We start from the raw sequence: 27,989 nt of genomic DNA, 5'->3' as shown, positions 1-27,989 counted from the left end.
CTTGTGTAATCATGCTAAATTGCTAATTTGGCACTAGAAAAATCTCTTGCCATTATATCAAACACAGCTAAAAGCAAGTTGGTTCATTAAATGAAGTGTCTTTGTTTTTGAGTTGCCACAGTATGCAATAGTCTGGCATGTCTTAAGGTAAATATTAGGTCAAAAATGGCAAAAAAGAAACAGCTTTCTCTAGAAACTCAACAGTCAATCATTGTTTTGAGGAATGAATGCTATACAATGCTTGAAATTGCCAGAAGATCTTTTGTGGGATCAGCAAGACTTTAAGGTGTGTGAAAAGTGCCTGGATTGATGTAGGATTTTTTTGATGATAACTCTTTGAAGTAGATTAAGAAGTTCTGGAAAAGAAATCTAATTGTAATAGTAATTTTTCATGTTATTAATGTCCTGACTATACATTGTGATCAGTTGAATGCCACTTTGGTGAATTAAAGTACCAATTTATTTCTGTATTTCAGAATTTTGTCTGGATATGTTATAATTATGGATGCTGCAGGTCATTTGTGAACAGGTCAATTTACACAATTCCCCTTAGTGTGTGTGTGTGTGTGTGTGTGTGTGGAAGGGGTGGGTTTACCACTGTCCCTTTAGCCTAATGATGAGTTGTATACCTTTTACTAGCCATTGTTATAATCAAAAGGTAATAAAAGCAGTCATGTGATTTTTTCTGGTTATGTTATAATTATGGATGCTGCAGGTCATTTGTGTATTGGTTATCTGAGGTGTGACTGATGGTCTGACACATGTCAAGAATGCTGTTAATAGTGCTTTATCATTTAACCCTCATTCAACCTTTAGAGAAAAGACAGCCTATCTTGTGTTCTGTCTAATGATGTCATTGGAGGGATTGTTTGTAGTTTTGCGAATCATGTGACTAAGTCAAAGGAACTGGACACCAGTGTATCTAAAGAGAAGACTCGCCTCCGACCCGTTTCTGTTTAGCAACTTGACTTAGTGTTTTAAAAATATAATCTTTTGAATGATTGCATTCACGTGGTTAAACAGAATGTCATGTTTGTATGATTTCTAGAACTGTCTGCACTGTTCACCTGTCTGATCTCTGTACTCCTAAGAGATGATGTCAATTCATTTGCATATGCCTATAATTACTGTTTTTTTTTTTTTTTTTTCTGTAATCTAAGTTAGTTCTAGGTTAGATCCTCAACTACTTTTCTCTTTCTGTCTTTTGCCTTTGGAAATGTGGAGAGCTTTGTCTTCAGTAATCTCTCTCTCTTGATTGAACTTCAACTTTGACTTCTGGTCATCATTGAACACACTGGTCTCTTTACTGGGTAAAACGGTATTTCTTTAAAGTGTGTGTGTCATTAATCCATGTATTATTTCGGCCTGTGCTGTGGCTTTGTTGTTTAATTATTGTCAAGTGTCAACATTATTGCTGTAATATATATGACAAAGTTAATAAATGGCTTATACTGACAAAATATTTGAACGTACCTTCTGTTTATTTTAATTAGATCAGATATAGTTGTTAGAGGGGGATTTTAAGCTGTCATAATGGTCATGTTACATTGTGCCCCACAGCTTACAAAGTGCCCTGCTTATGGGGCATGTTGTAACATTTCACTTTCCTTTTTTCCAGCCAGAGAGCAAAAAAAATCTACGCTGCATTCATGAAACAAGTCCATATATTTGTACCAGACACGTGTTAAATTAATGTGAAAAAAGAAAGATACTTTGAACTCCAAGTGCATTTAAAAAAAATTTATAAAACAAAAAAGTGTTAGTTTGCGCCCTGCTCTTATCAGGCTAATTAAGACTACTTTAATGGTGCATTTATTTTTTCTGATTTTGCAGCTTGAGAGCACAAGTCCACATTTACTTTCATCATATGAATAAGAGTCGCCAGGACATATTTCAAAAATTACATTTTGTGTTCAATATAAGTTAAGCTCAATTATAATATTTGTGGCATAATCTTGATTATCACAAAAATAAATTTTGACTTGCCCCACCTTTTCTTTAAAAAGAGCAAAAATCTGGGTTACATAGACGAACTTACAATGGAAGTGAATGGGGGCCAATTTCTAAACGTTAAAATACTAATTTTTTCAAAAGTTTAGACAAAAGACATAAACAATATACATGTATACAGGACTTTAGTGTGATAAAATCACTTACTAACTGTGACAGAGCAGAGGGCCGGTCCCTTATCAGGCTAATTAAGTCTCCGAGAGGGATAAAGGCCGACTGCGGAAAGTGGTGCGATGAGAGAGAGATTGTTTACAGTCAGCCGACCATCGTGTGTGTGTGTGTGTGTGTGTCAAATCAAAATCAAATCAAATCACTTTATTGTCACACTACCATGTACACAAGTGCAACAGTAGGTGAAATTCTTGTGTGCAGTTCCGAGCAACATAGCAGTCATGACAGTGACGAGACATATACCAATTACAATAAACAACATACTTACACAAAACAATTTACATATCAAATGTACACATACTTACACAAAACAATTTACAAATCAGAGGTACACATACTTACACAACACAATAATTATATACAATGCAGAATATAGAACAGAATATACAATACAATACAATAAGTGGGAGTATATGAAATATATATGTGTATATATATATATAGCAGTTGTATTGAGGAGAGTATGTTGACAGTCCAGTGTGAGATTATAGCTGAATAAAGTGCAGTGCTAATTATTGATCCTGATAGATCAAGAGTTCAACAGTCTGATTGCTTGGGGAAAAAGCTATCATGTAGTCGGGCTGGTGCGGGTCCTGATGCTGCGATACCGCCTGCCTGATGGTAGCAGTGAGAACAGCCCATGACTTGGGTGACTGGAGTCTCTGATGATCCTCCGAGCTTTTTCACACACCGCCTGGTGTATATGTCCTGGAAGGAGGGAAGCTCACCTCGATGATGTTCCTGGCAGTTCGCACCACCCTTTGCAGGGCTTTGCAGTTGTGCTGCGGTGCTATTGCCGTACCAGGCGGTGATGCAGCCAGTCAGGATGCTCTCTACAGTGCTGGTGTAGAACCGTGTGAGGATGTGGTGGTTCATTCCAAACTTCCTCAGCCGTCTCATGAAGAAGAGGCTGGTGAGCCTTCTTCACAACGGCCTCAGTGTGGGACGGACCATGTGAGTTCCTCAGTAATGTGGACACCGAGGAACTTGAAGCTGCTGACTCTCTCCACCGGTGTGTCTTTTGTTTAAGTTTTTCATTTTGTAATAGTAATTTTTCATGTTATTAATGTCCTGACTATACATTGTGATCAGTTGAATGCCACTTTGGTGAATTAAAGTACCAATTTATTTCCGTAAGTGGAAAATCTGTACATTATTCCAAACTCTTGGCTGCCAGTGTATATTTTAATATAATTTGTTGTAAACAATTTGGAGATGCCCCTTGTTATCTTAATTTTATCTTTTTATACTATTTTGTTTGTTTTATATTCAACATGATCCATGTTTAATTTCTAGGATGTAAAAAAATGCTTCAGTTGACCTGTAACAGAATAGACCGTTTAATCAATATGTGTTTTCAATGGCAGATATATATGAATATGTAACATACATCTCCACACTGGCCTGGGAACGCCTCGGGGTCCCCCAGTCAGAGTTGGTTAATGTGGCTCGGGATAGGGAAGTTTGGGGCCCCCTGCTGGAGCAGCTGCCCCCGCGACCCGACTTCGGATAAGCGGTTGAAGATGGATGGATGGATGGATGGATGGACTCATGAGATAAAAAACATTTCTGTTTAAATTAATTATTAAAAAAAGATCAGGTTATACTTTTCAGTTTATTATCAAACATTTATTGGGTACATCAGAGTATTTACAGTCAAATTAGAAATCAGCAATTAGTCAATACCACAGGAATGGTGAAAAATCAAGAGCAAATATTAATAATCAAGGGAAATGTTTACAGATTCAGCTTTCATGTTGATGTCGTTGGGGTTTTTGTACGTGTGTGTGTGTGTGTGGATATGATCAGCAATTTATAATCCATACTTGTGTACAAAATAACATTAACTATATAATGATAACATAAAATAACATTTTATAGACACTTGCTCGAAGGCACAATCACACACACTCAAAAGCCTAGCGTCTAATGAGGTGGTCTCGTATCTTGAAGCTGATGATACCCAGAATCACGAGTGCAGGCAGGAATGCATAGAGCAGAAGGAAGTCTTGTGTGTAACGGGAGAGAGCTCCAGGATAACCCTGATCTATGACAGCATTGCCATTTTCTACAATACATGATCCTGGCAAATCAGCTGTAGAGGAATTGTGAGTTAGAAGATGTCTAGGTATATGCAAAACATGTTCATTATTTGTGTTAAATAATGAATTAGATTAAAGACAATAAGAATTTCTTACTACAGGTGAAGTTTAGGCCATAGAACTCAGTGACGATCAGGAGCTCACAGCCATACTTCTGGAAGGTTAGATAACTCAGCCATTGGAACACCACAGGCATTTGTTTAAAACTCCTAATAGTATTAAAGCATGACATTTTTATGAGAGATACATAATATATTGACATTTGTGCACATGAACATATTAACACTGCAAAGTTGCTTTTTTGGATAGTAATGAATTAAATATGTTCTCACCAGATACATAACATTAAAAAAAAAATGTATACAATTCTTATTTTTATCTCATAAAAATATCCTAACATCCTTAAAACAAGACCCATTTAACTGAGAAGCTAAATTATGTTGGACATTATTCAGAGATTATCATTTGAATTAAAATAACTTTTAATACCCTATTGGGAAATAGTTTTTCAAGAAAATGTTTAAAGCATAGATCTCACTAGATTTTGTTAGGTTTAAAACATGAACAAACTATTTACAGTAAGAAAATGCATGTATCTTCTTTGTAATGATGTTTAGATAATTTACTGAAAAACAAGACAACAATACTGATAAAGAATTATTTTTGCTATGTAATATGTTATCTAAATTGTGAGAAATATTTTTTAAACAGTTGATAGTCTCAGTCTTCTATGATGAATAGCCCAAATCAGCAGTGACTTATTTTATTTGTTTTGTTTTATTATTCAGTGCTACAAAGTTATTATGTTTCCAAGTTGTTGTCAAAACCATTTCTTTACCTTAAAAATCCAGAGCCCACCATGATACCAGCTACATTGAGTAGAGCTACCCCACTGTTGACCATATTGGGGTCTTGAACGACACCCAACAATACCAGCGTTAAGAGTTCACCTATGATGTGAGGCACAATGACCACTGCTGAAAAACACAGGAAACGCAAGGGATCTGGGTTCATCCCAACAGTCCTGAAATACCAAGCCACACACATAGAAACAGCATGGGGTCAACATCTTAAAGCAATAACTTTTCTTTGAAAGAGAGAGAGTGAGAAAAGAAAAAAAAAACATCCAAGGGACATGACCCCAGATTTGAACCCTAATAACCCTGGCAAAAGCTCTCATGAACTGTAGCTTCAGGCACACTTACCAGTATAGGAAAGAGGTAAAGATGAATACACTGATTATACTGAAGGGGAGGATATGGATGATGTAAGCCAGAAACATCTGCCATTTCTGGTACAAGCCATCTTTACTCTCCTGATCGGCAATGGCTCTTAAAGCAGGAACTGTTTAAAAAGAGTATATTTTCAATCAAGAAGAAAATAAGTAACCTGGCAGTTTACATTTAGACTTTTTTCATGCTTGTCTAGAACTTTCTATTTAAATTGGGGAATGAAAGGTAAAAATACAGTAGCAGAGATTTTGTGCGGTCCCAATTATTTGCTATCTCAAGAGCTGCATGTACAAGGTCAAGTGATAGTCACGTACATTATGGAGCAATTTTTCTCTCTGTTATATGGTTACCTACTCTCCAATGTGATCTCTTATCAGAACTGATATACTGTAAATTACAGAGAGAGAAGGACATGGATTGGATGTTTTCCAGAAGGATTTGCTTAATCAAACTGCTGCCTCTACTTTCCCCATTATTTCTTACTTAATCTACTCTATAATTTGTGATTTGGTAATATACTGGTAGCACTGCATTCATGCAAGGCCATAAAAACTGCAATTTTCAAAGATTATGCACATGTTTCTTTTCTGATGTAAACTAGTTTTTCAAAATTTTCTCTAAACTGAGATATTGACTGTGGATGACACACTTACATAGAGCTACAGCATTCAGCATGCCAGTATAGGGAGATGCACCCATGGATTGGTAGATTATGCCAATTCGGTCCTGCACAGCACCTTTTGATACATCACTATCCAGCTTCATGACAAAAAAAGCAACAAAGAGGCCGTAGATGAGATTCTGTGAGAGGCGCATGAGAATACCCATCCTGTCACGAGACACGTTTCGCACAGTCCTCCTGTAAACATGAATGAGTTTGTGTAAGAGAGAGGGAAATCAATGGATTCGGAACATTAACTGAATTAAATGTAAAATCTTTTGTCAGGTCCCTAAAATATTCTTTATGTGGTATCAATGAACTGCTTTTATTCAAATCAAAATATTATTTGGACAAAATATTATTCTTTCTCTCATGTTTATTTAAAACAAGGCAAATTTAGCATCATTTTAATCTCCAATCTTTTTTTAATTTTTAGCTAGCCAGCAGAAGTGACGAGCCAGGTTTAAATCACAGTTGTACTGATGGGGCACGTTGTAACTCAATGTTACGAAGTGCCCCAATTAGAACAAACTATATGAAATTTCATGCATTCAGATATGTAATTTACACAATTCCCCTTAATGTATGTGTGTGTGTGTGTGTGTGTGTGTGTGTGTGTGTGTGTGTGTGTGTGGAAGGGGTGGATTTACCACTGTCCCTTTAGCCTAATGATGAGTTGTATACCTTTTACTAGCCATTGTTATAATCAAAAGGTAATAAAAGCAGTCATGTGATTTTTTCTGGTTATGTTATAATTATGGATGCTGCAGGTCATTTGTGTATTGGTTATCTGAGGTGTGACTGATGGTCTGACACATGTCAAGAATGCTGTTAATAGTGCTTTATCATTTAACCCTCATTCAACCTTTAGAGAAAAGACAGCCTATCTTGTGTTCAGTCTAATGATGTCATTGGAGGGATTGTTTGTAGTTTTGCGAATCATGTGACTAAGTCAAAGGAACTGGACACCAGTGTATCTAAAGAGAAGACTCGCCTCCGACCCGTTTCTGTTTAGCAACTTGACTTAGTGTTTTAAAAATATAATCTTTTGAATGATTGCATTCACGTGGTTAAACAGAATGTCATGTTTGTATGATTTCTAGAACTGTCTGCACTGTTCACCTGTCCGATCTCTGTACTCCTAAGAGATGATGTCAATTCATTTGCATATGCCTATAATTACTGTTTTTTCTGTAATCTAAGTTAGTTCAAGATTAGATCCTCAACTACTTTTCTCTTTCTGTCTTTTGCCTTTGGAAATGTGGAGAACTTTGTCTTCAGTAATCTCTCTCTCTTGATTGAACTTCAACTTTGACTTATGGTCATCATTGAACACACTGGTCTCTTTACTGGGTAAAACGGTATTTCTTTAAAGTGTGTGTGTCATTAATCCATGTATTATTTCGGCCTGTGCTGTGGCTTTGTTGTTTAATTATTGTCAAGTGTCAACATTATTGCTGTAATATATATGACAAAGTTAATAAATGGCTTATACTGACAAAATATTTGAACGTACCTTCTGTTTATTTTAATTAGATCAGATATAGTTGTTAGAGGGGGATTTTAAGCTGTCATAATGGTCATGTTACATTGTGCCCCACAGCTTACAAAGTGCCCTGCTTATGGGGCATGTTGCAACATTTTACTTTCCTTTTTTCCAGCCAGAGAGCAAAAAAATCTACGCTGCATTCATGAAACAAGTCCATATATTTGTACCAGACACGTGTTAAATTAATGTGATAAAAGAAAAATACTTTGAACTCCAAGTGCATTTAAACAAAATTTATAAAACAAAAAAATGTTAGTTTGTGCCCTGCTCTTATCAGGCTAATTAAGACTACTTTAATGGTGCATTTATTTTTTCTGATTTTGCAGCTTGAGAGCACAAGTCCACATTTACTTTCATCATATGAATAAGAGTCGCCAGGACATATTTCAAAAATTTAAAAGTTAAGCTCAATTATAATATTTGTGGCATAATCTTGATTATCACAAAAATAAATTTTGACTTGCCCCACCTTTTCTTTAAAAAGAGCAAAAATCTGGGTTACATAGACGAACTTACAATGGAAGTGAATGGGGGCCAATTTCTAAACGTTAAAATACTAATTTTTTCAAAAGTTTAGACAAAAGACATAAACAATATACATGTATACAGGACTTTAGTGTGATAAAATCACTTACTAACTGTGACCGGGCAGAGGGCCGGGCCGGGTCGTGATTATACACACCCGGTCCCTTATCAGGCTATTTAAGTCTCCGAGAGGGATAAAGGCCGACTGCGGAAAGTGGTGCGATGAGAGAGAGATTGTTTACAGTCAGCTGACCATCATGTGTGTGTTTGTGTCTTTTGTTTATTTTCTGATTAAACTATTATTTATATTGTCAAGCCGGTTCTCGCCTCCTCCTTGCCCGTCTAAATCCCTTTACACTAACATTTTCGGAATATTCCTTTAAAAGTCATATGAATTTTGGAGTGATATGAGGGTGGGCGAATAATGACAGAATTTTCTTTTTCTATTCATAAGGGTCAGATCAGGTAGAAATTGCTCACCAGAAGCACATTTTCTATCTTTCCAAAGTAATTTCATTAACATGTCTCTTGTAACCAACTGAAATAAAAATTTAGACAAACGTAGCAGCCAGTGGTATGGCTACTGTTTTACCTGAGGAGGACATTGAGTTTGGAAAGGCAGTTGGGGGACTCTTTGCTTTTGAAGGGGATCATGGGTTTTTCTGGTCTGTGGCAGCTCTGCTCGATCCATCCCAGCATGCTTTTATAGATCTCGGAGTTCCGGTAGGCTGACGTGATGTCGTGCATGCGGCTGTATGTTGCAGTTTCTCTCTCACTGCATCGTGTGTCCACAGAGGTCAGATCAACTATCAATCAAAAATGATCTTTCAATGAGAGCAGATCAGATTGTCACATACAAACTGTGACACAATGCCCCCACTCTCTACCCCAGCTGTTTACTACTTTGAGTAGTAAAGGTAAACGGTTTGTTCTAACAGTACACCTTGGAAACAAGGTGTACTGTGCGGTAAAGTCAAGTAAGGCATTCAGGATCATAATGCAAAAATTAAGTTTCTTTATCAGTATTTCTGTCTTGTTTGAAGTAAAAAAAAAAAAAAAATCAAGATATGTGCTCTACAAGTTTTGCTTCTCAAGTAAATGTATCTTGTTTTAAGCATGTTGAAATATTTTTAATGGAAAACAAGTCAAAAATACTGATTGAGATTTAAAAAAACTAATTATTATTATTATTATTGTTATTTTCATTGCAGGCTGAAGTATGGAGAAAAGAAAATTAAAGAGAGAGTGATTTTTCTGGGTTTACTTGAACAGTCCTACCATAAATATCAAAGGGGTTGCAGTACTCAGGACACTCATATTCACAGCTGCTGAAGAAATCCACCATCTCTTCAGGCCGTCCACAGAACACCAGCTCTCCTCGGCTCATGACTGCTATTCTGTTGAAAATCTGTAGATATATAAACATCTGTCAGTCCTATGACTTGAATCATGGGTGCTATCACATACAACAATATACATCACAACTTGAAGAAAATCATTGCACTGCCTGTAAAATAAATCTGCATGTAATACCGTTAAATACGAACCGAAAGTGCATTTTTTTCCCCTGTGTTTATGTATAGCTTATTAAAATAGGAAGTTGGGGTGGGACATATCAAAGGGCCCTTTATTTTTAATAGCCAAAAAGCCTTTCATGAACCATTTGCTTCCTGCTATCAATTTTCAGAAGCTGGTTGTATTAGGGGGCAGGAATATTTAAATACTAGGAAGCATTTTAAAGGACATAGAATTAGATACACACATGAGTACAAGGTGAGAGGATATTGTGGGTTGGGCACATTTTCCCAGAAGAGAAATACAGTACATTTTAAATGTGTGTATATATATATATATATATATGCGTGCATTATTTTCTAATAATTCAACGGCCCGGAGTCAATTATTCCACTTATACTACAGTTACCACACCTCGAAACATTGTTCAGATGATGTGATTCTAGACGTTTGTCAAGTTTTTGTCATTAAAATGCTCTTGTATGTAGGACTAATTTCTTACGCATCTAATCCCATGGCTCCGTTGCTAATTCCAAAACATCATTTTAGAGTTAGTAACGGAGGTTTGAGCCACTGACAGTAGACTAATGCAGTTATTAGTGTAGTTATTAGAGAGACAGAGGTTGCAATAATGAGACAGAAAATCATGTGCGTCATATTATTTAATTTATTTATTAATTCATACGTTATAATTCATTCGTTAATTCGAACGAATTTATTTATTAAAATTAAACTGCACGTTAAACACATTGACAGCCCAAGCTGTTGTTTTTTTGGTGTTTTCTTCATGTTTTTCGCCCTCGAGTCGGTCTAGCTGTTCTTCGCTGATTGTTTTATGTCTTTTGTTGTATATATATATATATATGTATGTATATATAGCTCTGAAAAATATTAAGAGACCACTGCAAAATTATCAGTTTCTCTGTATTTACTATTTATAGGTATGTGTTTGAGTAAAATGTACATTTTTGTTTTATTCTGTAAAGTACTGACAACATTTCTCCCAAGTTACAAATAAAAATATGGTCATTTAGAGCATTTTTCTTTGCAGAAAATGACAACTGGTCAAAATAAACTTGGTGGAGGATTGGTGATGATCTGGGGGTGCTTCAGCAAGGCTGGAAGTGGGCAGATTTGTCTCTGAAAAGGATGCATGAATCAAGCCACGTACAAGGTAATCCTGAAAGAAAACTTGCTTCCTTCTGCTCTGACATGTTCCCCAACTTTAAGGATTGGTTTTTCCAATGCTCCATGCCACACAGCTAGGTCAATTAAGGTGTGGATGGAGGACCACTGGATCAAGGCCCTGGCATGGCCAGCCCAATCTCCAGACCTGAACCTCATTGAAAACCCCTGGAATGTGGTCAAGAGGAAGATGGATGGCCACAAGCCATCAAACAAAGCCAAGCTGCTTGAATTTTTGTGCCAGGATTGGCATAAAGTCACCCAACAGCAATGTGAAAGACTGGTAGAGAGCATGCCAAGATGCATAAAAGCTGTGAAATCAGGGTTATTCCATCAAATATTGATTTCTGAACTCTTCCTAAGTTAAAACATTAGTATTGTGTTGTTTAAAAATGAATATGAACTTGTTTTCTTTGCATTATTCGAGTTCTGAAAACACTATATCTTTTTTGTTATTTTGATCAGTTGTCATTTTCTGCAAATACATGCTCTAAATGACAATATTTCTATTTGGAATTTGGGAGAAATGTTGTCAGTAGTTTATAGAATAAAACCTAAATGTTTATTTCACTCAAATACATAACTATAAATAGTAAATTCAGAGAAACTGATAATTATTCAATGGTCTCTTTAATTTTTTCAGAGCTGTATATATATATATATATGTATATATATATATATATGTATATATAATTATTATAGCAAGATATTTGAAGCATATCTTGTTTACTCTTTAAATAAAGGAAGACAGATATGGATATTTATGGGTATTTATGTTGCTCAAGGGCACTTATTTTGTTTGAACCCACAACCTTCTGATACTGCCAGTCCCTCCAGTTAAATGTTAAAACAGAATATGGAGTACCTGACACATCTACTCACTCTGAAAAGTTCTGAACGAGGCTGATGGATGGTCACTATGACAATTCGATCCCTTCTGGCCAGCTCAGCAAGCAGCACCACAATCTGATTGGCTGTCATGCTGTCCAGTCCTGTGGTTGGCTCATCCAGGAGAATCACTTCTGGTAATATAACAAAGAAAGGGAAAACAGTTGAAAAGAAAAAAAAGAAGAAGAAGAAAATAAAAATAGGACTTTTCCAGAAGTCCACTGTCTGTCCTTTGAGAGACAACTTTGAGGGTCTTATAAATTGAAGTAATTAAAATAATTAATAGATTTTTCTTTGTCTAAAGTTAGAGCTCAATTAATTGGCTGATTAATTCATTAACTGCTTGACTGGAGAAGGTAGCAGATGAAAGTCATTTATAATTGCTGGTTTATGTTCAGTTCTGAGTGGTCTCCACTAATCCTTTGTCTACGGTCCCAGGACAGCCCTGAGGTCCAAAGAGCCAGATAAAGTCTCCTTAGTGTAATATTAAAAATGTGATAACCCTGTCTGTTACTCTTTTAATATTCTACTGCACTCCATTTCACCCATTTGTCCATTCCTCAATAATCCTTCGAGGGGCTTTGGGTCACTGTGATGGTTACTCTGCATTTAAATAACACTGTATTCAAAATATTAGCGCTAGCATATGGGAGGGTTACATAATCTGAGAAACTGCACACACACTCACACTATATAGTGTTTGCATACCATACCTAAACTATTAGGCCTGTATTCTTTGTTCTCAGGTAGGTCAAAGGACATCTACACTCACTTGGGTCCTGAAGCAGCTGGCTGGCAATTGAGACCCTCCGTCTCTCTCCACCAGAAATGCCTGGGAAAATTCGGCCTCCAATCACACTGTGAGCCACATGTCCTAAACTCAACTCTGCCATGACCGCAGTTACCTATGGGAGGTCAGACAGGGGTCAGTTGTCTTCATTACAAATATTGTATGAATGATAATCCCTCCATAGTAACTGCTTAAAATTAATAGTTCAACATTCTTTCATCATTTACTCACCCTCATGCTATCCCAGATGTAGATAACTTTCTTTCTTCTGCAGAACACAAATGAAGATTTTAAGAGGAATATTTCAGCTCTGTAGGTCCATACAATGCAAGTGAATGGTGACCAGAAATTTCAAGCTCAAAAGAGCACATAAATGCAAGAAATCCATAAAACTCCAGAGATTAAATCCATATCTTCTGAAGCGAAATGATAGGTGTGGATTAGAAACAGATCAATACACTGTATACTGTCAGACCTTTTGTTTTGTACAATAAATATTCATCTACGACCAGTAGGTGGTGATATGCACAAATAATGTGAATTGCCAAAAAATAAAAGAAGAAGTAAGGGAAAGTGAATTGATCTGTTTTTTCACCCACAACTATCAAATCGCTTCTGAAGACATGGATTTAAACACTGGAGTATGGATAACTTTTCTTCTGCCTTTATGTGATTTTGGGGGATTCAAAGGTCTGGTCACCATTCACTTGCATTGTATGGACCTACAGAGCTGAGATATTCTACAAAAAAATCATAATTTTTGTTCTGCATAAGAAAGAAAGTCATACACATCTGGGATGGCATGAGAGTGAGTTAATGATGAAATAATTTCTTTTTTGGGTGAACTATCCCTTTAAATGAAGCCTTTTGTTTAAGTATGTAGGTTAATTTAGGTTTTCCCACTAACAGGGTACAAAAAGGAACTGAAACTGCATGATGAATAAACACATACTGTATATACTGACTGACACACACACACACACACACACACACACACACACACACACACACACACACACACACACACACACACACACACACACACAGTATATACTGTATGTATGGTGCTTAACCTTCACAAAGTGTTGACTGTCAACTTAAGGATATTTCTATAAAAACAATTATGAGGGTTCCATTTTTTCAACATTCCAATAAACTGTTAAAAAATATTACTTCATAGTTAAAATTAGTTTTTACTTCACTGAATTTAATATAAAATCACTAAATTATGTCAAAACTATGACATTGCTGTATGATTTTAATTGTTGTATACAGTGGAGAAGTTCAACAACTCTTTGGTTGGATAGGCCAAAATCACAATTTCAAGGAAATGGATGGGTTATAAAGACATTTGATGTGAGTAAAATTAGCTACTTTTTATACAAGATTAATTTTATAGTAGATAATATTCTGTCATATTTAATAGTTCTAACAACAACAAACACATGGGATTCCTGCCTCTAATGAGACACCAAAGTTCTATGTATTAGTGGAAAGAACCTTTTCACCAATTGATCTGATGTGTGTGTGTGTGTGTGTGTGTGTGTGTGTGTGTGTGTGTGTGTGTGTGTGTGTGTGTGTGTGTGTGTGTGTGTGTGAGCGTGTATTTATCACTTTGTGGGGACCAAATGTCCCCATAAGGATAGTAAAACCCGAAATTTTTGACCTTGTGGGGACATTTTGTCGGTCCCCATGAGGAAAACAGCTTATAAATCATACTAAATTATGTTTTTTGAAAATGTAAAAATGCAGAAAGTTTTCTGTGAGGGTTAGGTTTAGGGGTTGGGTTAGGTTTAGGGGATAGAATATAAAGTTTGTACAGTATAAAAACCATTATGTCTATGGAAAGTCCCCATAAAACATGGAAACACAACATGTGTGTGTGTGTGTGTGTGTGTGTGTGTTTTCACATCTATGACAGGATGGAGCTCACCTTCTTGCATATGGCCTCAGTGGAGTGATGTCTCAAAGCAAGCTGAGCAGTGAATGTCAGCGTCTCCTCCACAGTCAGGTAGCTTAAGAGATTGTCACTCTGAGAAACAAAGAGAAAGCGATTTAACGTATTCGAAATAAAGCACTATTTTCCACATAAAGAATACTGTTAGACTATCATAAAAGACAAACATTTTAGCTTATTAAACCATCTCACACACAAATTCACAAAGGCATTGTATAGAACTACAGATTAATATTATTAATTAAAACCTCTCTGCATTTTTTGTATCAGAGCCAGTGAGGCATACACTTGGAGTGGTGGTGGCGTAGTGGGCTAAAGCACTAAACTGTTAAGCAGAAGGTTGCAGGTTCGATCCCCACAGCCACCACCATTGTGTCCTTGAGCAAGGCACTTAACTCCAGGTTGCTCCGGGGGGATTGTCCCTGTAATAAGTGCTCTGTAAGTCACTTTTGATAAAAGTGTCTGCCAAATGCATAAATGTAAATGCATACATGTTACGGTGGGGTTTTTTAGTGATAAGATGCATGTTTATAAGTTGTACTGTGTAATGCATTATGGTAGACATTATCAGGGTTACTATTACAACATTTCATCATTTGAACCAGCTAAATTTCACTCCTTAGTTGACATAATGGAAAGTCTTATCTGTTAATGGAGATAACGTAATAAAGTCTTATGTTTGTCTATTCCTATTCCTAAATTTAACAATTATATTATTTTATCTGTATTGTTTTTCATACTGTTGTAATTAGACTTAAAAGTAAACTGAAGGATATGACATTTTATTAGATTTAATCTACAAAGTGAATTAACTTTAGATTTGAGAGGGAAAAGTTTGACAAAGGCAAAGAGTACATCTACTTCAGAACATTTGATGGAGAGGGCACTTAAGACTTGCAGAGTTATTTCCTTCATGATTTCATACCTTCGTACCAACATCCGTACCTTTAGCTCATGAGAATCATTTAATTACTGGGTTAGATTAGAGCTTCCCTTCCCCAGAAATGTAATCTAAAAATGACCTGCAATGACTGCAGTCTCTCCGTGGTTAGTTAATTTACTGGAAGATACACATGAATGGCTCAGAGAAAGATTATAAAGAGCTCATCTAATTTCAGAGTTCACTTTATACAAAACAACTTTTCAGCACATATTATTGTGTTTGTTTTAGTTTGGTTATGGCAGATTTGACCTCCAGTAACCTAGTAGTCGAGTTCTGTCTACAGCTGAGCAAAGTTCAGTGACATTTAGATACTCACACGCATACATGAATGCAATTTATAATTCAAATCATAACGTTACATTTTCTTTTCAAATTATTCAAAAGTTGTATTTTTAGTGGAACGTTGCTTAATGTTTGAACAAATTCCCAATAAAATTCAAAACTCACCTGGAGGACATAAGAGAAACAGTCTTGAAATTCCTCCCTTTTAAGCTTTCTTCCATTCACAAAAACCTCTCCCTGTAAGGTCCCAGAATTCCCAATTCGTCCAGCTATGGTATCTAATAGAGTGGTCTTACCGGAACCTTGAGAAAGAGATAGAGTTAATTGTGTTTATTGGCTTTATGTTATGATTTGGCATTGACAGAAATGTTCAATCTTACATAATGTTGTCTAAAAGTTGCCTTTTCATTCTGTCTATTACTTCTTACTGTATACATTTTAGCTGTGTCATGACAAGGCATATGGTACAGTGAACAATATTGGAAATGCCTGTTCTATGAGAGGGTTTTTTTTTACATTTACATTGACCAAGGTAGATATTATGTCTACAATAATACAATAACACTGACTGGTTACAAAATTGTTACATTATTAAAAAGATATCAATATCAATCTCAATCCCAGAAAGCTATCACTTTATAAATCCTGAGTAAAATGCACTTTCCATACATTTTCCAGTTCAATGGAAATCTGACAGAATGGGTTTAGTGTACACAGTCCATTTGGTCCAAATCAGAATATTTAAAGAAAATGAACGTTTTTTCCATCAGATACATAGTGTGTTTTATATCTATCCAATCATCAACAGTAGGTGACTCTGGCTTTAACCATTTTCATGTGACTGTCTAGTCGCTTTCTTTACTAGTCGCTAGAAGAATCTGTATGAATTTCTTATTGTTGTCCCACCCCTCAAATGTGATGTGACCCAAGTATTTTGTTTCACATTTAAAAGGAATTTCCACCCCGAAAACAGCTTCCAAATTATTTTAATCTCTTGCTAATAAGGAACAAGTACTGGGCATTCCCAAAATATATGATAGTGGTTGGTTTCCTTTTCCCCACATGATCTCCAGCAGCCTGTACCTAACCCTGATGTTGTTTCAGTGCAGAGCAAATCAATTAATTAAACAAAGAGAAAAACACAAACTTTCTCAAATTTCTCATTAAGCATTACAATACCTGACTTATTGTAAATTATACCAATCAACACATACACTGTAAAACAATTTTAGTTAGAATAAGTTTGTACTATATTCCAGACTTTTACAGTATATTTGACAGTAGTAGTCCTACAATTTATTGCAATTAAAAGACTATTGTATACTGTGACTTTGCAGTGATCAAAGCCAGAAAATTACTGTAATGTTGCAGTGCTGTGTTGTACAATTTATTACAGTGTCCCTACGTGCCTTATATTATATTATTTCATTACGGCATGCTTTGTGGGGTTTTGTTGCAGTAATAATACATCCCAAAAATTTTAGTCACATACCTGAGTTCCCCAGAATTCCCATGATCTGGCCACTGTCCACATGAAATGACACATCATTCAGTATTTGCCTTGTCCATTTTTTTCTATATGATTGAAAGGCCCACCAGGGTCCTACACGCTCACTGAAACAAACACATTCACATAAAATCACGTTTATGTACAGTGCAAAACAGATGGAATGATGGACAGTAAAATGGCCACAAATTGTTTTTTAGTTTGCCTGTTTTTTAAAATGGCAGGATGGAATTGAATGAGAGACAAAATTCTATTCAGATTAAATTGTATTTTAATGTTTGTTATGAAGCCTTTAACATGTTGAAGTTTGTTTATCTTGTTTAAAAATCCTTAAACAGATCTTGTGTTTATATTCTTTCAATATATTCTGTCAAAACAGTTTTTCCTTTTTATATGATTATTTTTGAGCACGAACGTGACAATGATTTAAAATATATAAACAGATTTTTTTGATCTCTTTATAAGATTTAAAGTTTTATTAGAGGTTCGAAAATACTGTTTGCTATGTTGTGAAACACTAAATCCAGCGACGCTTTCAGGGAAAGGTAAAATTCTAAAATAGTAAAATAACGTATTGTCATTACATTATTCTAAAATGATTGTGACAGCAGTTAACATGAAAGCACAACAGTGGTTTGGTGATACACTGTATATGTATTAAGCTAACTGTAGTGATGTGTGTTGTAAGTAAATGCTGTACTCAACACATGTAGTTTATATAAAAAATAAGACAAGCATTTCATTTAACACATTTGTTTGTAGAGAGTTGGTTTATAAATAACTTTTTTTTTTTTTTTTTACCAATAACCTTGCTATAATTAGCCATAACCTGCTAAATTATGTTCCAGTAACGTAATATTGCAAGTAAAGAAAATGATCTATTTAATTCCTTTCATTTAATATCAATATTGCATACTTACCTGACACTATAGGACACGTTTTTGACGCTCAAACTGCATGACGGTTCTTGGTAGTTTGGGTGTGGTTCTGACCCCACTTTAAAAGATTCATTTAGTCCAATATTCTGGAAAATATCCTGCATGGAATAAGATCTGCTCATTGTCTCTCATCAATGGTCAAACTAGTCTAAAAATTCTCATGAGAATGAACTCAATATGACAGTCAGGTCCACTTCTTCTGCTGTTTGAACATTGCAGTTTGCACTGATGAAGCTACAACCATAAACACTGACTCTTATCAGGGAACTTTGTTCCATTTTGCTATATAGAGTAGAATCTCTCTGCCACCTCTCCACAGTTTTCCAGGATTGCAAGAGGAGCGTGCACTTCTCTAAACAAGAGACCGAACCAAAGGGGCATAGACCCCTGCTTTTCCCACTTCCATTTGACAGACTTTTCAGCTACTATGTCAGACCAGAGTGTTTACCATTCAGAAGAAAACCTCAGCTCCACAGCCGTCCAGCAGGGCAGGGTAAGTTCAGTGAGCAAAGAATATATGGGACTATTATCAGAAGAAGCACATTTTTATGCATTCTGTTCCTACAGTGTAACCATTGTCTTTATTTTTCACATTCATGTAAAAGATATAAGATTATTTCTGTACAACTGATTTTAACTGTCAGAGAATTTCATTCGGGAGGATGTTGCAATTCCATAAATGTTCTATTACATAAATGGATGTGCATTGACCCTGAACCATGCAAAGGCTCATGCCACTTCTCTTATCAGTTGACATTTAATAGATTATATAAATAAATTGAGACTGTAATCAGTTTTATGAGCAGGTAATAAGCATAATCTAAATCACACCTGATATAGTAATATTTATAATGAAAGTTTTGGTCATTTGAAAGAACTATGGCACAAACACACTTTTTCAAGCAAATTATTTCACAAAAAGAAACATGCACATAATGCATGTGGACACGTTGTGTTGTAAGTGGAACATAAATTAAGTCCGTAATTTTAACGGTAAAAACTGTAAAAATCCTACATTTAAAAATGTAAATCGGTTAGCGAGTAGTTACAGTAAAATATACGATAACATTTTAAAAAATATTTAAAAAGACAATATCTGTAGTTTTACGGTAAAATGTTGTAAAAAAAAAAAAAAAAAAAAAAGAGATGTCAAAACTACGATTTCCCCCGTATAATTAACAGTTAAAAGTTATATTATGTTCCCAGAATTCCCTGCGTGACCATTACATTTAATTTTATGGGAATAGTTTTGCTGCTTCTTATTTTTAATATCAGTTATGTATTTTGGGGTGTTCTGTGTTATATTTGATGTAGTTTAGTTTATGTTTACTCCATTATTTTTATATCATATGTGTTAGCCTGATGGTGTTTAGTGTTTGTGTGAGTGACACTGAGCACTGTCTCTACATATTTACTGGCCATTGCTCCTGAAAGGGACACTATTGATGAACTTCATATCATCATGTGCCCTTCTGTAATTACTGCAGTGATTAACAATACAATATAAAGTGAAAAGCAGATTTTTACAGTTTCGGAATGTTTATAAAGTTTATTAAGTTAATATAATATAAACACCGGTACTGCACCGTAAATACAACAGATTTAAACTGTAAAATGTACAGGTTGTTCTGTAAAGTTGAATACATTTCACTGTATTTTTACATAATTATTATGGCAACCACAGCTGCCAGTTGTTTTTGTAAAAATAACAGGATTTGTTTAACAGTGTGACATTTATACTTCAGTGTCCCTTAAATGCATGTTTTAAATCACTCACACAGGGTCGAGACATCAAGCTGTTCTCGTCTTCAGAGGAGGACAGCAGTCTGTATTTCACTTACAGTGGAGGTCGTAATGAACTGGAAGTCCGCAATCTCAATTTTGAGGTTAGACATATGAATTCACATTCTTTTCAATCTCAATTTTTTCCATTTCCACCAAATTATCCCTAAAAGTGAATTTCCTACTCTTTCTCTTCTGTTAAACTTCTATTTAGGCATTGCGGTAAAGCTTTCATCCATGTGGATGATTTTCAGGCACTGTGTAGACTTCTTTGTATTTTTTCACAGGTGGACACAGCATCGCAGATACCCTGGTATGAAAGGCTGTCAGAGTTTAAGATGCCCTGGGAGATGCACAGCAACAAGCAAACTGCCATAAAGGATCTAAACCTACGTGTGCACAGTGGCCAAATGCTTGCCGTAATTGGCAGCTCAGGTACGAGAAAGAAAGAAAGAAAGAAAGAAAGAAAGAAAGAAAGAAAGAAAGAAAGAAAGAAAGAGAAATGGTACAGTCATTCTCTGTTGTTTGCCTTAGGCTGTGGGAAGACTTCCTTACTGGACATCATAACCTGTCGAGATGAGGGAGGCTCTGTGAAATCGGGAGAGATTCTGATCAATGGAAAACCTTCCACACGATCTCTGGTGAAGAAAAGCATTGCTCATGTGCGTCAGGATGACCGTTTATTACCTCATCTCACAGTAAGAGAGACGCTGGCTTTTGTGGCAAAACTGCGGCTGCCTGCACATTTCTCCCAGGAACAGAGAGATCAAAGGGTGAGTGACTGAGCGCTGATATGATCTCATGCTCACAGTTAAAGGTTACGAGTGACTAATTGTCAGCATCTTGTCTGTTGGTGTATATGTTTGGCCTTCACAGGTGGATGATGTAATCGCAGAGCTGCGTCTGAGGCAGTGTGCCCACACACGGGTGGGGAATGATTATGTGAGGGGGGTATCGGGTGGAGAGAGGAGAAGGGTTAGCATTGCTGTGCAGCTACTTTGGAATCCTGGTGAGTCTAAAGTTTTGTCAACATCATAAATGGGGACTGGAAGTCTGAGACAATTAATGAAAATATTTAAAAAGTTTATTATTTTCTAGTTTAGTTACATTTTTCATTACAAATGATGTGTTCAACTAAATTTGAGTGAAAAGAAGCATGAGTTTTTAGATTTTTTTATTCTATTAGTATTTGATATGCCCCCCTTTTGCTTTAATGACATCATGCACTTGAGCTGGCATGGTCTCCTCTAGTTTATGCAAAAATCATAAATCATGTTATTACAGCATGATTTGAGAATGTTTCTGTGTGCTTTAATGGAAGCAAGGAAATCTGACCTTTTGAAAAAAAAAAAAAAAATAGGCTGACATGGACCGTGCTACATGGTCAATGTCAAAAATCTTACAACATTTAATTAATAACCTAGAAGTAGGCTAGTGCTAATTTGTCATAACTTTTCTTTGTTTAAAATTTTCCCCAAAATCTTTCAGTTTATTTTCAAGTTTTAAAGAGCCCATATTATGCTCATTTACAGGTTAATAATTTCTAGAATTGCTTTCATCTAAAAAAGAAAACATAATTTTTCTCATACTGTACATTGCTGCAGCATCTCTTTTCACTCTCTGCCTGAAACGCTTTGTTGTCACTCCCGTCTCTTTAAAGCCCCCATTTCCGAAAAGCCCAGTCTGTTTTGATTGGCCAACCGCGTGATTCGGAAACGTAATGACCCTAACCTTAACCGAGTTGAGGCTTCCTGAGCAGCAGATTTCTGAGGCAGGCATTATGCAAATGTAATACACAGTGACGTAGCTATTAGGGGTGTAAATCAGACTTTTCATCAGAATAGGATCCTATATTGATTATTTTGGCCTGCAAGCGGATATTTGGCGATATTTCGAAGTCTACCTCAATACGATTTCGATTCGTGATTTGATTGGCCCTGCGATCGATATTCCAATGTGCTTATTCTACACAAAAAAAAAATTAATTATACAGATAGCCTAATAATGTAAAAAATAATGTCACACAAGTGATAATCAATCGTTTAAATGGGCCAATCAAATCACGAATCAAATCGAAATCGTATTGCGGCAGACTTCAGTTTAATCCAATTCAAAGTACTTACATACCCATGACTTGTTTCCACTTTCCATGCTATCTATGGTTTTCTTGGCAGTAACTTCCACAGTTGTAATGAAAAATTATGTTACAGTTAACTGGGATAAATGTTAGTAAGGGTGTAGATGTGTAAAGTCTCATAACTGATGTTGGAGCTGAGCAGAAGGTCATTTTTCTTTCCCTCGTTAGTGCTGTTCAGAATGTCGCCGTTGTCAAGACGTTTCACATGATGGCTGGCACATGAACTGCTCCATGGTATTTTAAAATAGCAAATTCTCATGTAAAATTCGAATGGGTTACATGCACAACGATATTGATGGATGCCCAAATGAATCGCGCATGTGAGCCGCTCTGCATTTGTCAGGAGAGCTCATGTTTTAAGGAGCGCCCTGTTAACGTGCTCAGACTGATCCTGTCACTTGATACGTGAGTACACTTCACGGATAAATTTGGCCTCAAAGACCCCGCGCACATCAGTGTTCTACATGACAAGCATATTTAGTATTAATTGTAGTTTTGAAACATGTATACAATTATAACCACTCAAGTGTGATCAAGACTGAAGTCATATCAGTAACCTTATTAAAGCTGTTTTATTCTCCAGGGGTGTAACTAGAGGGAGGGCAGGGTGGGCAGCTGCCCTAGGGTCTGGGGTGAGAGGGGGCCCGCACCCTGAGGGGCACCCTGAGGGGCCCAACAGTTTCTTTGCACTGGAGCCCACAAGATCCAAATTACATAACTAGAGGGTCCAATTATGGAGGCTGCCATGTTTGGGTCACATGGCCAGCTGAATACTACTCGCTTAATCTCACTAACCGCCATATTATTGGACACTTTAGATTCAATTAATCATGGCTGAGTGTGAATAGTGAATTTGTTCAATGGCATTGGTGAAAACTATTGCTTTTCAATTATGCTGTCAATTATATGTCCCTAGCTGTCAGTATAAGAGGACATAAACAAATATTACTGAGTGCACCTTTAAGTAACATGCATGACAACCTTTATGTTTATATTTGATGTGTGTTTTATGTGCTCTCAGGTATTCTTATCCTTGATGAACCAACTTCAGGTCTAGACAGCTTCACGGCCCATAATTTAGTCATTACATTGTCCCGTCTGGCTCGAGGGAATCGTCTGGTCTTGCTTTCTGTCCATCAACCCCGCTCAGACATCTTCCAGCTCTTTGATTTGGTGGTACTCATGTCTTCTGGTTCAGCTGTGTACTGCGGTCAGGCCAAAGACATGGTACCTTACTTCACTGCTCTTGAGTACCCTTGTCCACGATACTGCAACCCCTCTGACTACTATGGTGAGTGGGAAAAAGAAAACTGATGTTATTATTTTGTCATTTGGTTCAGTTGTTGTATCTGAACTATGAACTTCTTGTACAGTGGACTTGATAAGCATCGATAGGCGCAGTCCTGAAATCGAAGCAGAGTGTTTGGAGAGAACTGGGATTTTAGCAGCACAATTTGTAGAAAAGGTGAAAAACACTGAGGATTTCATGTGGAAATCTGAAGATTGTGGTCCTCTGGCCCTGGACAGCCCTCAAAGGTAACTCTTCACATAATAGGCAGTTGATGCATAACATTTCCATGGGCTTTTTATAAATAAACTTCAAGGTTTTAGGTAAAAATGTAAATTGAATATACATGGGAAAGTTCATATTTTAGGTCCTGTAACTGGTCACCAATTTGAATCCCCTTTTTCCTTCACTACTTCATTTGAAATGATCTGGCATTGCAACAAATACATTTTTAAAAGTACAAATATTTTAAAAATATGAAGAAAAATATGTGTAAAATACTTTTAAGAATGGTTTTAGATGGAGTTTAGCACATAAACTTTCTAAAAGCATCGTGTCAATTACCCTAATACATTTTCTGTGTCAGCAGTACTCCCTCCATCTCAAACAAGGAATCAGTGATCACAGTGTCCAAACAGAAGAACCGATATCCGGGTAAACTGCACCAATTCACTACCCTGATTAGGTATGAAAAAAAGTTGAAAACCCTTCCTTAATTCACTGAACTGGTTGCTCAAAGTGTCTTCTGAAAGCTTTTTCCATTACATCTGTTTTCAGACGGCAGGTATTTAATGACTACCGGGACTTGGTGACACTAGTAGTTCATGGTTTGGAGTCGTTGCTGATGTCACTGCTTATAGGTTTCCTTTACTACGGGGCTGAAGGAGAGGGTCTTTCTGTCCAAGATACAGTGGCTCTACTATACATGATAGGAGCTCTGACACCTTTTGCTGTGGTGCTGGATGTCATAGCAAAGTGTGAGTGAAACGTCCCAACTGTTTGCACCTCAATATTATTGATATATGTGGATATTTTTGTTTGGTTGTCTACAAATTCCTGAATAGATCTTGTACTGTACGTCCAGTGCTGTAATATTTTGTTTCCACAGGTCATTCAGAGAGAGCTATGCTTTATCATGAACTGGAAGATGGCATGTACTCAGTCACCCCATACTTTTTTGCCAAGGTAAATATATTGTATAAGAACTTCAACAGAGGAATGACAGTGTTATAGATGACCTTGAGTCTGCTTTGCCTGGATATAAAATTAAAATACCATTTCACATTTTATAAACATTGGATGGCATTAGATTAAACTTTTTCCTTGTTTATTTGTTCATGAACATGCAATTAATTGTTCAAAGTTGTTTAAGTACTCTGACAAAAGAACACATACAGTATAAGTTCAAATGTCTTAAACCACTAGTGAAAATGCTTCTATTTTGATTAGATATTTTTGCAAGTTCTTTTCTAGTTTAATACATTTTTAAACTACTTCAAAATTGTATTAAAAATTAGAAGAAGTGTAAAAAGTAGAATTAAATAAATTGCATGAATTTCAGAATTCGTGATATATCTCCCTTTTGCACAACATGCATTAGAGTTGGCATGGACTCCATATGTATGTGCAAAACATATTAATATAGTTAATGACTCTGATTTACTTACATTTAGATAATGACATAGAAATAGTGCAGAATGTTAAGTTTGTTTGAAACTGTTTAAAATCCTAAAACTTTATTTGTTTAAATAAAAAAAAAAAAAAAAAAAAAAGCTTTTCAATGTAGTCTCAGACGTTTGAACCTCATTGAAAATATTTAGTACTTTAGCATTTAATTTTGTAAAATGCACAACATAATTTGAATTAGATGTTTAATACAGTGTGCAATAGCTTGTGTACAGTTGTCGCTTAGTTGGGGAGACCAAACACTATAGACTGGCCCTATACTATTGAAATTAATCAAGAGATAAAGTTGAAAAAAGGTGCTCAACCAACTAAAGAGGAGGTGCAAGAAAAATCAAAATGCCATACTTTCAAAATTAGGAGGTGCAGCACTCACTCTATAAGAAAATTAGAGCTACAACTTCATTGGATTGAAAATACATGATGTTTTTGCCAACCTCAGGGCCTTCATCAGACATCAAGAACTTGAACAAACAACATTTGAAATTATAATTTGTGAAATGTTTTAAAATGTTGTTTGCCGAGTTCTTCTTGATGTCGGATGAAGGCCCTGAGGTTGACCTTCTTTTGAAAGAATTTATCAAGATAGTTTACATTGAGTTTTACAGTACATAATATATCTATTTGTTGTTAGTATGATACTGCTATACTGAATTTGTTTCTGAAGTTCATACTTGCAGATTACTCTTGAACATGTCATAAACAAATAGATTAGAAACAGAATAATTAATAGAAAAAAATGTCATGAGTTGAATATTAGCTACTGTTAGTTTCATTTATTTAGTTACAGGACCTTGCTCAAGTTCCAGAGTCTCTTTCAGGTCCTCGGCGAGCTGCCAGAGCACTGTGCCTTTACACTGGTATACGGTGTGCCCATCTACTGGTTGGCTGGTCTCAACAGTGCTCCCGATCGATTTCTTCTCAACTTCCTGTTGGTGTGGCTGATTGTGTATTGTAGTCGCTGCATGGCACTATTTGTGGCGGCAGTGCTGCCAACACTACAGACCTCTGCTTTCATGGGCAATGCTCTCTTCACTGTCTTCTACCTGACTGCAGGCTTTGTCATTAGTCTGGAAAATATGTGGCTGGGTAAGAACCCCTGTCAGTATAGTTACCAATAGAGTAATTCAACCACAAAGGAAAAATCTGTCATCATTTATTCACCTTCATCGAAAACCCACATGACTTTTTTCAGTGGAATACAAAAGGAGATATTTTGAGGCATGCACCGTTCGCTCTTTTCCATGAAATTACAATGAATGGGGAATAAGCCTGCAAACTTCAACTCAAAAATGTAGTCCATACTACTACTATAGCATATATTTCAAGTTTTATGAAAGCTGTCATGTTATGGCTTTCTGTGAGGAACAGAGCCAAATTTAAGTTGTTATTCATTGAAAATCTTGACAACAACCCTAGCTCTTCTCGGTAATTTCAGCAACAGGTACATTCTTCCTTTTTTTACTTTTGAGTTACACTGAAAAAAAAAAAGTTGTATGGGTTTAAAACAACTTGAGGGTGTGTAAATGATGACAGAATTTTCATTTCGGTGTAGACTATCCCTTTAATGCAAGAACTTCAGACTTTTAGTAGCTTGAAATATGTTTTATCTAACCTAAGTTGAAATAACACATTTTGTATTTATTTTTTTATCACCAAAAGTGGCGTCTTGGTTCTCTCAAATTTCATTCATGCGCTGGGGTTTTGAGGGAATGCTGCAGGTTCAGTTCCGTGGAACCAAACTCCCTATCACTATTGGAAACTTGACAATAGAATTAGATGGCATTAAAGTGAGTAACACTGGCGTGTAAAACAGATCTATGGTGTTTCTAATCATGGTTTCCAGGTATTCTAATTAACAAGGTTTCCATTTTATTTTCAGGTTGTGGAGATGATGAAAATGAACCAGAATCCCCTTTATTCCTGCTACCTGGTGCTTATTGCTGTCGCTGTGGTTTTCATACTGCTCTATTATGTGTCACTCAAATTCATTAAACAGAAGTCCAGTCAGGATTGGTGAAGAACAATGTTCACACCCAACTATTGAGGTTTATTGAACTACCACTGCCTGCCGCTGGATGGCAGCAATGTACTGTTTCTGTACTCTCTGTAGTTCTCTGCTGTCATTTAATTATAAGCGTTTTGGCAAACTATTAAAGCTGATGTTTAATACATACCCTTCTACAACTTTTGCATGTCATAATTTATATTTAATTCACTTAGTGTTGTTTTCTTTTGTACGTAATATTTTTTTTTACGTTTAATAATTATTAAACTTAACATGTAGTACAGGAGTTTTGAAACTGGTATAGGCTTAAAAAGTGACGTTTGGAAAGTGCCTGTTTTTCCAAAACAATGATACAATCCACCATTTTCCTGAACGTGGAAGAGTTTGATATGATTGTTTTCAGTTTCCAGTCTTTTCAAATCGCGTCGGCGTATTTTCTTAGCAGTTAATGTAATGTTTAAGGTATTACATATGTAAAAATGGTCAAAAACATGTGGGTCTACAGTGCTGATCCTTTATAGAGTCGAGATGATTGTTTTTTATTGACAGCGCCTCACCTAAGAGTGTGGATGACATACAGCGATGGTCTTCAGTTAGTTACGTTGATATCATTATCTGCTTTCAGTTATGACAGCCAACATCAGCACAAGCCGAGCCTGAAATTCATTTTACTCCATAAAGTTGGCAGCTCACTGAAAGTTTTTTCTCCCCCTGAAACCCTCCTCCTCCCTAGCACCAATTGTCTCAATCTGCTACATGGGGATTGAATGGAGGCCTATGTCTAATTGTGCAGCAGCATGTCTTACGTACTTTCAGATAAAAGATAAAAATGGGAA

General features: G+C 36.1%; 2 protein-coding genes across 3 annotated transcripts; one reads left to right on the top strand and one right to left on the bottom strand.

Annotated features, from left to right (window-relative positions):
• Window positions 1–3,820: 3,820 nt before the first annotated feature.
• abcg5 (ATP-binding cassette, sub-family G (WHITE), member 5) lies at window positions 3,821–18,514 on the bottom strand. The gene is made up of 13 exons (XM_052089949.1): window positions 18,238–18,514; window positions 17,303–17,424; window positions 15,976–16,112; window positions 14,562–14,660; window positions 12,611–12,743; window positions 11,833–11,972; window positions 9,529–9,658; window positions 8,843–9,056; window positions 6,169–6,374; window positions 5,489–5,627; window positions 5,122–5,307; window positions 4,380–4,492; window positions 3,821–4,276 (listed from the first exon to the last, which is right to left on the bottom strand). The coding sequence occupies exons 1-13, from the start codon at window positions 18,375–18,377 to the stop codon at window positions 4,101–4,103; spliced, it is 1,935 nt and encodes a 644-aa protein (XP_051945909.1). The 5' UTR covers window positions 18,378–18,514; the 3' UTR covers window positions 3,821–4,100.
• A 64-nt stretch (window positions 18,515–18,578) lies between these two features.
• On the top strand, window positions 18,579–27,319 carry abcg8 (ATP-binding cassette, sub-family G (WHITE), member 8). Of its 2 annotated transcripts, none has more exons than XM_052089947.1 (13): window positions 18,579–18,748; window positions 20,037–20,141; window positions 20,325–20,472; window positions 20,572–20,810; window positions 20,914–21,046; window positions 23,196–23,465; window positions 23,548–23,710; window positions 24,049–24,147; window positions 24,240–24,439; window positions 24,571–24,647; window positions 25,967–26,234; window positions 26,808–26,935; window positions 27,028–27,319. In XM_052089947.1, exons 1-13 carry the CDS (start codon window positions 18,683–18,685, stop codon window positions 27,163–27,165), a joined length of 2,034 nt encoding a protein of 677 aa, XP_051945907.1. In that variant the 5' UTR covers window positions 18,579–18,682; the 3' UTR covers window positions 27,166–27,319. The 2 variants fall into 2 exon arrangements, with proteins under 2 accessions (XP_051945907.1, XP_051945908.1); XM_052089948.1 differs by having other exon boundaries at window positions 18,582–18,748; window positions 24,052–24,147.
• The last annotated feature ends 670 nt before the right edge of the window (window positions 27,320–27,989 follow it).

This window comes from Xyrauchen texanus, chromosome 24 (assembly GCF_025860055.1).
Source record: "Xyrauchen texanus isolate HMW12.3.18 chromosome 24, RBS_HiC_50CHRs, whole genome shotgun sequence".
NCBI lineage: Eukaryota > Metazoa > Chordata > Actinopteri > Cypriniformes > Catostomidae > Xyrauchen > Xyrauchen texanus.
The sequence above is the reverse complement of the archived record's forward strand: the minus strand, read 5'-3'. Positions and strand labels throughout refer to the sequence as shown.

Excerpts from the sequence above, each read along its gene's own strand:
- abcg8 (XM_052089947.1), top strand. The coding sequence starts at position 18,683 with ATGTCAGACCAGAGTGTTTACCATTCAGAAGAAAACCTCAGCTCCACA. Across the intron at positions 24,440-24,570 it reads GCTGGATGTCATAGCAAAGT|GTCATTCAGAGAGAGCTATG; the intron begins GTGAGTGAAACG and ends TTGTTTCCACAG. Across the intron at positions 26,235-26,807 it reads TCTGGAAAATATGTGGCTGG|TGGCGTCTTGGTTCTCTCAA; the intron begins GTAAGAACCCCT and ends TATCACCAAAAG.
- abcg5 (XM_052089949.1), bottom strand. The coding sequence starts at position 18,377 with ATGAGCAGATCTTATTCCATGCAGGATATTTTCCAGAATATTGGACTA. Across the intron at positions 12,744-14,561 it reads CTGAGGCCATATGCAAGAAG|GTAACTGCGGTCATGGCAGA; the intron begins GTGAGCTCCATC and ends GACCTCCCATAG. Across the intron at positions 4,277-4,379 it reads TGGCCTAAACTTCACCTGTA|CTGATTTGCCAGGATCATGT; the intron begins GTAAGAAATTCT and ends ATTCCTCTACAG.